The sequence below is a fragment of the Bufo bufo genome, chromosome 7 (assembly GCF_905171765.1).
Source record: "Bufo bufo chromosome 7, aBufBuf1.1, whole genome shotgun sequence".
Taxonomy (NCBI): domain Eukaryota; kingdom Metazoa; phylum Chordata; class Amphibia; order Anura; family Bufonidae; genus Bufo; species Bufo bufo.
Window position 1 is genome coordinate 196,779,083 of NC_053395.1, and position 12,738 is coordinate 196,791,820.

The 12,738-nt window shown below is 45.9% G+C and overlaps 1 protein-coding gene across 1 annotated transcript in view; it reads left to right on the forward strand.

The window, feature by feature from the left end:
* The window catches only part of LOC121007728 (prolyl endopeptidase FAP-like), a 154,594-nt gene that overhangs the window by 47,221 nt on the left and 94,635 nt on the right, over positions 1-12,738 (forward strand). The window contains exon 5 of the mRNA XM_040439869.1: positions 389-463. Within this exon, the coding sequence (XP_040295803.1) occupies positions 389-463 (75 nt within the window). The remainder of the gene's footprint in view (positions 1-388; positions 464-12,738) is intronic.

Sequence of the window (12,738 nt, forward strand, 5' to 3'; positions counted from 1 at the left end):
CTGGGCAGTTTCTTAAATAATCTACTCATTTTTTAATATGAACATAGACTGCTTGAGATGTTGTATACTGCCTAGATAGATATATGTAGTATAATCCCTCTACTGTTATGTGCCACTTGTGCAGGAGGTAGTAGACTAGGGGCCCACCTTGCTCAGGGACCCACCGGGGGATTGACCTGTACCCCTGTGGGCCAGTCCGAGCCTGTCTATATCTATCTATCTATCTATCTATCTATCTATCTATCTATCTATCTATCTATCTATCTATCTATCTATCTATCTATCTATCTATCTATCTATCTATCTATCTCTCTCATATCTATATTTATCTATCTATCTATCTATGCAATAAACTAACAAATATTTTTTAATCTTCCTCTTTTAACAGGACGATGTGAATGCGACAAATTATTTCATATCACCAGACAGAAAATTTGCTGCCTTCGAAAGTGATTACAAAAAAGTAATATTATTTTTGCTATCCAGTATCACTCGTCAGATTTAAATAACCACTTGGTAACTTGTCGTTCATATACAGTATATTTTTGGTCATTTAAATTACACAGGTAGCATGATAGGAAATGCAACGAAATAATATTTCATTTGAATGCAGACTACACATAGGGCATGTTTGTAGTCTGTAACCATAGCAAAACATAGGTCTGCATAGTTGCTGCATACCTTAAAATTCCAAATGAGTGTCCCAGTGCAGTTCACTGTGTCACTGGTTGCCGTGTAGGCTGCATACGCTCTTGCATACTGGCTGCAGACTGTGTCTTGTGAACGCTCGATGCTTGAGGCTGCATGCTGACTGCGGCCTTCTGTGTATGAGCGTGGGTCTGTGAATGTGGATACTCTCTGTGTTTGGATCACAGGACAGTTCGCGGTTTACACGTGTTGCTGTGTATGTGGGCTGCCTCCACCTTTGCGTACTGGCTTTGGGACGACTCCCGTGTATGCTGGTTGCTTGGGTAGTGCATGCTGGCTGTCACCTTCTGTGTGTGAACTGTGTCCTGTGTATTCCTTGTGGTTTGCATGCTCTGAGTTACTTGTTTGCTCGGTGTTCACGTAGGGTTAATGTTTCCCTGTGTTTGGAAATCACTGTCCAGAACACTGACTGAATAAGGCTTTAGACCTGTGTGCTGCATGCCTGGGAGTGTGGCTGCGTGCAGGCTTTATGCTCCTAGCCTCAGTGTTTGCCATCTGCCCTGATCTGTGTGGTTGCCTGATAATTCTCGATGTCACCTTGGTTCTTGTCTGTATGTTTGATGTCCAATGTTATCTGGCCTTGTCTGCTGGGGAACACCTTTCTCCCCATTCCTCGTGGGTTCTGGTGTCATGTCTGCTCATCTCATTCTGTGATCGCTATGCATCCATTCCGCATGGGGTCCAGTCATTTGCCTGTCTGTGACCGCCATGCATCCGTTCCGCATGGGGTCCAAGCGTCTGCCTGTTTAATGTCTGTGATCTTGTCTGTGTTCCAGCATATGTCTTGTTTCTTAACAGTGTCCTCTGTTTCCGGTTATGTCTGGGTTTCTGTTAGTTTTCCTGGGTCCCTGTTTTGTATGTATCTGGACTGTTGGTGCTCTTGCCAGTGTAAGTGACGGCCAAGTACACCAGTACCATCCCAAGAGGTAGCGACTTGGTGAACCCTCAGCAAAGGCTATCCCCACTGTCAGAGGTATTGTGAAGTATGGGGTTCACTTAGACAACGCCCGGTTAGGTACCAAGTCAAACTGGTGCACTTGGTCCAGTGGTGTTTCATCTGCCACTGTTACTGATCTGTTTGTCCAGGTTTATTCCGGTTATGTTCTGTCTTACTCTTGTCTTGTTTAGTAATGTATTTGTTTTGGCTTTTTCCTTGTCTTTTTCAGTATGTTCGATAGATGTTCAGGGGTCTGTTGACCCCTAGAACATGACAATGAGGCCTCATGCACAAGACCGTTTTTTTTGCGGTCCGTGAGCCGTGATCGTTTTTTCTTCCGTGGGTCTTCCTTGATTTTTAGAGGATCCACGGACATGAAAAGTGAAAAAAAAAGTCAAGTTTCCATTGAAAATGATAGGAAAAACGGACACGGATCACCGACACGGATCACGGACGCGGATGACTATCTTGTGTGCATCCGTGATTTTTCACGGACCCATTGACTTGAATGGGTCCGTGAACCGTTGTCCGTGAAAAAAATAGGACAGGTCCTATTTTTTTCACGGACTGGAAAAACGGATCACGGACGCGGAAGCCAAACGGTGCATTTTCCGATTTTTCCACGGACCCATTGAAAGTCAATGGGTCCGCGAAAAAAAAAACGGAAAACGGAACAACGGCCGCGGATGCACTCAACGGTCGTGTGCATGAGGCCTTACATTTTTTTTCTTGTTTTGGATACTTTCAACCAATAGAAGTAGTTGCAGGAATGCACATTCTATAGTTTTATGGTCTTCTGGTAGGTCAGTCCAACCCAACAGATGGCTTCTCCAGATGCACTATTGATTTCAACTGCATTTTACTAAATAACATTACATGAAAATGAACGTATCTTCTAAGCATTATGACTAGTGTTAAGCGAAGCTATGAAAACTTTGATTCGGCTGCTTCGCCTAATTTCACAAAGAAATTTGCTTCATGATGCATTTCTTTGCGATTGTGCCTCATTTCAGGATTGATTCGTTACCACGAGGAAATTCAGCTTCATACAGCGGCGAATCTAACTTTCCCTGAAAGTCCACTTCAGATACTTTGATTCGCTCAATTCGAATTATGACTGATATGTTCTATCTACTAACATGGTACTAAATTTAACTATGCCTCAGGGTCAGAGATATGGAAATCTTAGACAGGTGTTGATGTCCAATAGTTCAGGGGTTTTACTGAGTGATTGGCCACCGATGTTCTTAGAATTTGCTCTTCTCAGACCCACACTGATGTCATCTGCTGACATATCTAAAGTCAAATTAAAGAAGTCTCATTATGGCAACCTCTATCCATATGCCACATTAGGGCATATGGACTCTATAAAGGGGGTCCCTCACTCTAAGTAGCAGTGACCATTGCTCTGGTGGACCAAGAGCATCCTTATATTACATAGCCATTCATTAATTTGAAATATATGGTATGGGGTCTTGGTTGATAGACCCGTGGTGATCAGCTGATCATCTGGGTGGCTGTTTTTTTTAGAGAAGGGATTATCTCCTTGAATAATTTCATTAAAGTAGGGTCTTCTTTGGCTACCATAATTTGGACCAAAATAAGAAGAGTAAAGGCGTTTCGTAGCTTGGTGGACAATGGCTCTTATTCAAGCTACAGACAGATTGATGTTTATTCTAAAATGTCTAAACGTGAAGTAAAGAATCAGCTAAGGGTACTTTCACACTTGCGGCAGAGGATTCCGGCAGGCAGTTCGGTTGCTGGAACTGCATGCCGTCCCCGGAAAAACGTATGCCGACTGATGGCATTTGTCAGACGGATCCGGATGCGGATCTGTCTGACAAATGCATTGAAATGCCGTATCCGTCTCTCCGGTGTCATCCGGAAAAACGGATCCAGTATAAAAAAAAATTGCCGGATTAGTTTTTCCGGAACACTTAATGACGGATCCGGCACTAATACACTTCAATGTAAATTAATGCCCGATCCGGCATTCCCGCAAGTGTTCAGTCTTTTTGGCCGGAGAGAAAACGGCAGCATGCTGCGGTATTTTCTCCGTCCTGAAATGGCAAAAAGACTGAACTGAAGACATCCTGATGCATCCTGAACAGATTGCTCTCCATTCAGAATGCATCAGGATAAAACAGATCAGAATAACGCTAGTGTGAAAGTACCCTAAGCCTCTGTAATGTAATAATATATCAACTGTGGAACGAACACTGCATTAGTAAAATAATACACCAGAGGGAGATGTTTATCCAGAAACCGATGACGACTCCAGGAAAAATATCACCTAAAGCTATCATTTTTGCGTTTGCCAGAAAAGAATCTCCAATAAATTAATATACAGTAATTAATAATTATTCAACATATAAATTATTAAATAAGACACTGACAAATAATAACTTATGTGATATATTGTATTGAGTAACATCTCAGATGGATTAAACTGAAAAATCCAGCTTCATTTACCAAAATACATTAGGAACAGTGAGTGTAGGGGTCCAGTGAGAGTAAACCCTGGGTTCGATTAATGGGCCTTTTACACAGGACAATGCAAACTGTAAGGGAGACGAGCGATCATTAGTATGATCGTTGTTTCCCTATACAGTTTCATATTGACGGCAGACACTCCCTTCTTTATGTGGGGATATTTGCTGCAGACAAGAGATTTTTAGAGTGAGTGTTTGTTTCATAAAAAAGGAGGCAGTTTTGCAAAAACTGTTGAATGAAAATATCTTGCCTTTTTATATATCGGAATATGGCTCCTATAATGCCTTTAGTAACAAACTACAAATATCCCTTGTGTTGATGCTGCAATTGGAGATGAGCAAAGTTTTGAAAAATTTGATTTGACATCTTCACCAAAGTTCCACAAGAACATCGATTCGTTACGAATAGAGTTGAGCGAACACCTGGATGTTCGGGTTCGAGAAGTTCGGCCGAACTTCCCGGAAATGTTCGGGTTCGGGATCCGAACCCGATCCGAACTTCGTCCCGAACCCGAACCCCATTGAAGTCAATGGGGACCCGAACTTTTGGGCACTAAAAAGGCTGTAAAACAGCCCAGGAAAGAGCTAGAGGGCTGCAAAAGGCAGCAACATGTAGGTAAATCCCCTGCAAACAAATGTGGATAGGGAAATTAATTAAAATAAAAATAAAAAAAATAAAAATGAACCAATATCAATTGGACAGAGGTCCCATAGCAGAGAATCTGGCTTCACGTCAGCAGAGAATCAGTCTCTTCATGCCATAGCAAAGAATCTGGCTTCATGTCAGCAGAGAATCAGTCTCTTCATGCCATAGCAGAGAATCTGGCTTCATGTCAGCGCAGAATCAGTCTTCATGTCATAGCCAAGAATCAGGCTTCACGTCACCCACCAGTGGAACAGGCCACTGTCACATATTTAGGCCCCGACACCCAGGCAGAGGAGAGAGGTCGCGTAACAGAGAATCTGGCTTCATGTCAGCACAGAATAAGTCTTCATGTCATAGCAGAGAATCAGGCTTCACGTCACCCACCACTGGAACAGGCCACTGTCACACATTTAGGCCCCGGCACCCAGACAGAGGAGAGGTTTATTACAACTTTGGGTTGCCCCGCAATATAATGGTAAAATGAAATTAAAAATAGTATTGAATGAGGAAGTGCCCTGGAGTAGAATAATATATTGTTAAGGGGAGGTAGTTAATATCTAATCTGCACAAGGGATCCATGGCTGGTTCATTTTTATGAACGTCAGCTTGTCCACATTGGCTGTAGACAGGCGGCTGCGTTTGTCTGTAATGACGCCCCCTGCCGTGCTGAATACACGTTCAGACAAAACGCTGGCCGCCGGGCAGGCCAGCACCTCCAAGGCATAAAAGGCTAGCTCTGGCCACGTGGACAATTTGGAGACCCAGAAGTTGAATGGGGCCGAACCATCAGTCAGTACGTGGAGGGGTGTGCACAGGTACTGTTCCACCATGTTAGTGAAATGTTGCCTCCTGCTAACACGTTCCGTATCAGGTGGTGGTGCAGTTAGCTGTGGCGTGGTGACAAAACTTTTCCACATCTCTGCCATGCTAACCCTGCCCTCAGAGGAGCTGGCCGTGACACAGCTGCGTTGGCGACCTCTTGCTCCTCCTCTGCCTTCGCCTTGGGCTTCCACTGGTTCCCCTGTGACATTTGGGAATGCTCTCAGTAGCGCGTCTACCAACGTGCGCTTGTACTCGCGCATCTTCCTATCACGCTCCAGTGTAGGAAGTAAGGTGGGCACATTGTCTTTGTACCGGGGATCCAGCAGGGTGGCAACCCAGTATTCCGCACACGTTAAAATGTGGGCAACTCTGCTGTCGTTGCGCAGGCACTGCAGCATGTAGTCGCTCATGTGTGCCAGGCTGCCCAGAGGTAAGGACAAGCTGTCCTCTGTGGGAGGCGTATCGTCATCGTCCTGTGTTTCCCCCCAGCCACGCACCAGTGATGGGCCCGAGCTGCTTTGGGTGCCACCCCGCTGTGAACATGCTTCATCCTCATCCTCCTCCACCTCCTCCTAATCCTCGTCCTTCTCGTCCTCCAGTAGTGGGCCCTGTCTGGCCACATTTGTACCTGGCCTCTGGTGTTGCAAAAAACCTCCCTCTGAGTCACTTTGAAGAGACTGGCCTGAAAGTGCTAAAAATGACCCCTCTTCCTCCTCTTCCTCCTGGGCCACCTCCTCTTCCATCATCGCCCTAAGTGTTTTCTCAAGGAGACATAGAAGTGGTATTGTAACGCTGATAACGGCGTCATCGCCACTGGCCATGTTGGTGGAGTACTCGAAACAGCGCAACAGGGCACACAGGTCTCGCATGGAGGCCCAGTCATTGGTGGTGAAGTGTGTCTGATCCGCAGTGCGACTGACCCGTGCGTGCTGCAGCTGAAACTCCACTATGGCCTGCTGTTGCTCGCACAGTCTGTCCAGCATATGCAAGGTGGAGTTCCACCTGGTGGGTACGTCGCATATGAGGCGGTGAGCGGGAAGGCCGAAGTTACGCTGTAGCGCAGACAGGCGAGCAGCGGCAGGGTGTGAACGCCGGAAGTGCGAACAGACGGCCCGCACTTTATGCAGCAGCTCTGACATGTCGGGGTAGTTGCGAATGAACTTCTGCACCACCAAATTCAGCACATGCACCAGGCAAGGGATGTGCGTCAAACCGGCTAGTCCCAGAGCTGCAACGAGATTTCGCCCATTATCGCATACCACCAGGCCGGGCTTGAGGCTCACCGGCAGCAACCACTCGTTGGTCTGTTGTTCCATACCCCGCCACAACTCCTGTGCGGTGTGGGGCCTGTCCCCCAAACATATGAGTTTCAGAATGGCCTGCTGACGTTTACCCCGTGCTGTGCTGAAGTTGGTGGTGAAGGTGTGTGGCTGACTGGATGAGCAGGTGGAAGAAGAGGAGGAGGAAGCTGAGTAGGAGGAGGAGGAGACAGGAGGCAAAGAATGTTGCCCTGCGATCCTTGGCGGCGGAAGGACGTGCGCCAAACAGCTCTCCGCCTGGGGCCCAGCCGCCACTACATTTACCCAGTGTGCAGTTAGGGAGATATAGCGTCCCTGGCCGTGCTTACTGGTCCACGTATCTGTGGTTAGGTGGACCTTGCCACAGATGGCGTTGCGCAGTGCACACTTGATTTTATCGGACACTTGTTTGTGCAGGGAAGGCACGGCTCTCTTGGAGAAGTAGTGGCGGCTGGGAACAACATACTGTGGGACAGCAAGTGACATGAGCTGTTTGAAGCTGTGTGTGTCCACCAGCCTAAATGACAGCATTTCATAGGCCAGTAGTTTAGAAATGCTGGCATTCAGGGCCAGGGATCGAGGGTGGCTAGGTGGGAATTTACGCTTTCTCTCAAATGTTTGTGAGATGGAGAGCTGAACGCTGCCGTGTGACATGGTTGAGATGCTTGGTGACGCAGGTGGTGGTGTTGGTGGTACATCCCATGTTTGCTGGGCGGCAGGTGCCAACGTTCCTCCAGAGGCGGAGGAAGAGGCCGAGGCGGCGGCAGCAGCAGAAGAGGCCGAGGCAGCAGCAGCAGAAGAGGTAGCAGGGGGAGCCTGAGTGACTTCTTTGTTTTTAAGGTGTTTACTCCACTGCAGTTCATGCTTTGCATGCAGGTGCCTGGTCATGCAGGTTGTGCTAAGGTTCAGAACGTTAATGCCTCGCTTCAGGCTCTGATGGCACAGCGTGCAAACCACTCGGGTCTTGTCGTCAGCACATTGTTTGAAGAAGTGCCATGCCAGGGAACTCCTTGAAGCTGCCTTTGGGGTGCTCGGTCCCAGATGGCGGCGGTCAGTAGCAGGCGGAGTCTCTTGGCGGCGGGTGTTCTGATTTTGCCCACTGCTCCCTCTTTTGCTACGCTGTTGGCTCGGTCTCACCACTGCCTCTTCCTCCGAACTGTGAAAGTCAGTGGCACGACCTTCATTCCATGTGGGGTCTAGGACCTCATCGTCTCCTGCATCGTCTTCCACCCAGTCTTGATCCCTGACCTCCTGTTCCGTCTGCACACTGCAGAAAGACGCAGCAGTTGGCACCTGTGTTTCGTCATCATCAGAGACGTGCTGAGGTGGTATTCCCATGTCCTCATCAGCAGGAAAAATAAGTGGTTGTGCGTTAGTGCATTCTATCTCTTCCACCCCTGGGGAAGGGCTAGGTGGATGCCCTTGGGAAACCCTGGCAGCAGAGTCTTCAAACAGCATAAGAGACTGCTGCATAACTTGAGGCTCAGACAGTTTCCCTGATATGCATGGGGGTGATGTGACAGACCGATGGGCTTGGTTTTCATGCGCCATCTGTGCGCTTTCTGCAGAAGACTGGGTGGGAGATAATGTGAACGTGCTGGATCCACTGTCGGCCACCCAATTGACTAATGCCTGCACCTGCTCAGGCCTTACCATCCTTAGAACGGCATTGGGCCCCACCAAATATCGCTGTAAATTCTGCTGGCTACTGGGACCGGAGGTAGTTGGTTCACTAGGACGTGTGGCTGTGGCAGAACGGCCACGTCCTCTCCCAGCACCAGAGGGTCCACTAACACCACCACGACCATGTCCACGTCCGCGTCCCTTATTAGATGTTTTCCTCATTGTTCCCGTTCACCACAATTTTGAGAATGGCAAATTTGGGAATGGTTTTTCAACCCAGAAAAAAAAGTGTGCTTTTACGGTCACTACAAATAACTTGACCAGCTAAAACAGTAGAGATTTGGTTAAATAGAGATGTGAGGCCTGTTTTTTTTTGCACTGTGTGACAGGTATAGGTTTAATCACAGAATCAGATTTCTATCAGCACGCTAGCGTGTGTCTTAGGTTTTTCTGAATGACACTATCACTAGCTTCAATGTAAGATATTCTTTTTGGGATAGATTTTAGTAGGCCTCAAATACCAGAAACTAGTTATTTTGAGAATGGCAAATTTGGGAATGGTTTTTCAACCCAGAAAAAAAAGTGTGCTTTTACGGTCACTACAAATAACTTGACCAGCTAAAACAGTAAAGATTTGGTTAAATAGAGATGTGAGGCCTGTTTTTTTTTGCACTGTGTGACAGGTATAGGTTTAATCACAGAATCAGATTTCTATCAGCACGCTAGCGTGTGTCTTAGGTTTTTCTGAATGACACTATCACTAGCTTCAATGTAAGATATTCTTTTTGGGATAGATTTTAAGTAGGCCTCAAATACCAGAAACTAGTTATTTTGAGAATGGCAAATTTGGGAATGGTTTTTCAACCCAGAAAAAAAAGTGTGCTTTTACGGTCAGTACAAATAACTTGACCAGCTAAAACAGTAGAGATTTGGTTAAATAGAGATGTAAGGCCTGTTTTTTTTTGCGCTGTGTGACAGGTATAGGTTTAATCACAGAATCAGACTTCTATCTGCACGCTAGCGTGTGTCTTAGGTTTTTCTGAATGACACTATCACTAGCTTCAATGTAAGATATTCTTTTTGGGATAGATTTCAAGTAGGCCTCAAATACCAGAAACTAGTTATTTTGAGAATGGCAAATTTGGGAATGGTTTTTCAACCCAGAAAAAAAAGTGTGCTTTTACGGTCACTACAAATAACTTGACTAGCTAAAACAGTACAGATTTGGTTGAATAGAAATGTCAGGTCTATTTTTTAGGCGCTGGGTGACAGGCTCAACTTGCCCCTGATGTAATATATGGCCAAAAAATAACCACACTGTTGATGGTTAAATGCACTTGGGTGACACAGGCTCAGCCTGCACCAGATGTAGTATATGGCCAAAAAATAATCAGACTGTCGATGGTTAAAAGCACTTCGGTGACACAGGCTCAGCCTGCAGCTGATGTAGTATATGGCCAAAAAATAACCAGACTGTTGATGGTTAAATGCACATCGGTGACACAGGCTCAGCCTGCAGCTGATGTAGGATATAGCACAAAATAACCACACTATCGATGGTTAAATACACTTGGTGATAGCTTGTGCTGGCGCACCACAAGTCACAAAATGGCCGCCGATCACCCCAGAAAAAAAGTGATCTAAAAACGCTCTGGGCAGCCTCAAAAAAGTGAGCAAGTCAATAATAGCACTTCAATGATCCACAGCTGCAGATCGATCACAGAATGAAGTCTTTTGGAGGAGTTAATCTGCCTAATCTCGCCCTAACGTCGCAGCTGCAGCCTCTCCCTATACTGATCATAGCAGAGTGACGTGCGGCGCTACGTGACTCCAGCTTAAATAGAGGCTGGGTCACATGCTGCACTGGCCAATCACAGCCATGCCAATAGTAGGCATGGCTGTGATGGCCTCTTGGGGCAAGTAGTATGACGCTTGATGATTGGCTGCTTTGCAGCCTTTCAAAAAGCGCCAAGAAAGTGCCGAACACCGAACCCGAACCCGGGTTCGCTTATCCCTAGTTACGAATTAATTTGTCACAAATTGTTATAAATCAGGTATACCCAGGCCATTTTACCTTAGTGTATGGCCACACGGAGTGGCAGTGCTGCGGGCGGTTTTCAGCCATGCTGCGGTGAAGAACCGTGTGGCCAATTAGCCCACAGCTGCCTTTCATTTAATAGTGAAGACCACACTATGTAGTTGGTATTCATTGTCAATGGCCGCATGGCACATTTAATGCACCTTTAAACAGGGGCTGTACCCACTTTTCCAACCCCAGTGCTCTCCTGCCCTACAGGTGGGAGTCCTTCTTCTGCCATCTGCTTTTCCTCCTTTTCCACATTTAATATCGATGAGACTATGTCATCAGGAACATCCAGCTCCTCCTCTCTTTGCATCTTGCTGACTCTCCCTTCTCCAATATTCTTCTATTAATCATTTTTAGCAACACTGTCCCTAGTGCATGAACGCTTGCCATGGCACCTCCCTATGCTCAGCTCACAGGACAATGGTGGAGACCACGTAGGATAAGAGTTTTATAGGGCTGTGTCATCACAGGGGATGGCTATCTGTGGATTTGCTGGCTGCACAGCATTATGGGTGATCTTGCGTTATCGGGCTTGTCTCCTCTACACTTAGTTTCCCTTTGTAACAGTGCAGCCGTCATTTTAGGAAAACCTGATTTATTACAACGACGCGTGAGGAAATTTGGATTTGTTGCAAATCAAGGTTTTCCTTAACTTTGGACCGAATTCCACTTTGATTGCTTCGCTTCACTCAACACTAGCTGCAATTAACCTCTCTTTTTCAGAGATAAATTTTTAGAGACTATGTTCATAGTCTTTACAAGATGTTATATCTTGGACTTGAGCACATAAATGGCGGCCAACTAAGTGCAGGGCAAAAAAAACATGTGGCTTCTAACAAATGACAATAGCAAAATGACTTTTGGTTAGCTCCTATAGTGAATGATCAGCAGTGGACTAATCATTCTGGAATTAATCCAGGGCTTCAGGAGCCCATGGCGAGAGTAATTTATAACAATCCTTAATATCTAAGTGTAGAGCCAGCAAAAACATGAAAAATGAATATTAAGGGACAATGCAAAGGGAGAAATGTCCAGCAAGTATATAATTTGTTTACAATTCTGCAAGCGTTATGAAAATTAATAACCCAAACCAAGTGTCATGGGTATAGTAATTGGTAAGAGTCACATGAACTTAATGCAAGTCCACTCTTGCCCACAATGGAAGTGATTTACTAATCAATGTGTGCCAGAATTTTGGCACAACTTGCACTAAAAACTGGTGCATTTGTTTTTGCAACACTTTTAGACACTTTTTGTGACTCGTCTGCCAAGGGGAATGGCATAATGGAAAGTTGTGTGGCCCCCTAGAAATGGAAGATGGGTTACTGTAGGTTCTGGTAGACTGAGAGTTGTGGATAGAAGACATGTCCCACAGTTTGTGGCTCTCCATAATTCATTTGCAGCACTTTCAAAGTCCAAGAGCAACATGGAGGATGGCTCAAGCACTATCAATCATCTCCCATGCCAAAAGTATGCAAGACTGCAGCCAAAGACAAAAAGGAGAAGGTGAGGATTGATAGTAAGCAGCTGTTGGTGGGCGATTCCATCATAAGAGGTGTGAAGTTTAGGGAGAATGGTGTTGTGAGATGTCTCCCTGGTGCTACCGCTAGCAGGGATAGACGACGGATCTTTAATATTTTTAGGCAAGCAAAGCAGGAAAGGGAAGTGGATGTTATTGTCCATCTTGGGACAAACGATCTGACTTGCAATGAGGTTTCAAAGGTGAAAGAAGCTTTTCACACACTTGGAAAGGATATACGGGAGGTTGCATCAACTGTTTCATTCTCTGCAGTTTTGCCTGTGCATAACCTTCAGCATGACAGGAAGATGCGCATTAAGAAATTCAATGTATGGCTTGGTGAATGGTGTCTGAACCAAGGGTTTGGCTTTGTGTCTCATGTTAGCTCTTGTTGGAATGGAAAAGAACTGTGCAAGAAAGATGGTTTGCATCTTTCTCTCAAGGGAACGAATGTCCTCGGTGAACAGTTCCAAGTATTTGCTAAGGAGCATTTAAACTAGGAAAGGGGGGCAAAAGAGTGATAATCCAGCAGTCCAACTGCCCCCCGGAACAATGCCAGAAGATGCCAGTAGCACAAAGGTTAAGAAATGAAAAGCTCAGATTCTTG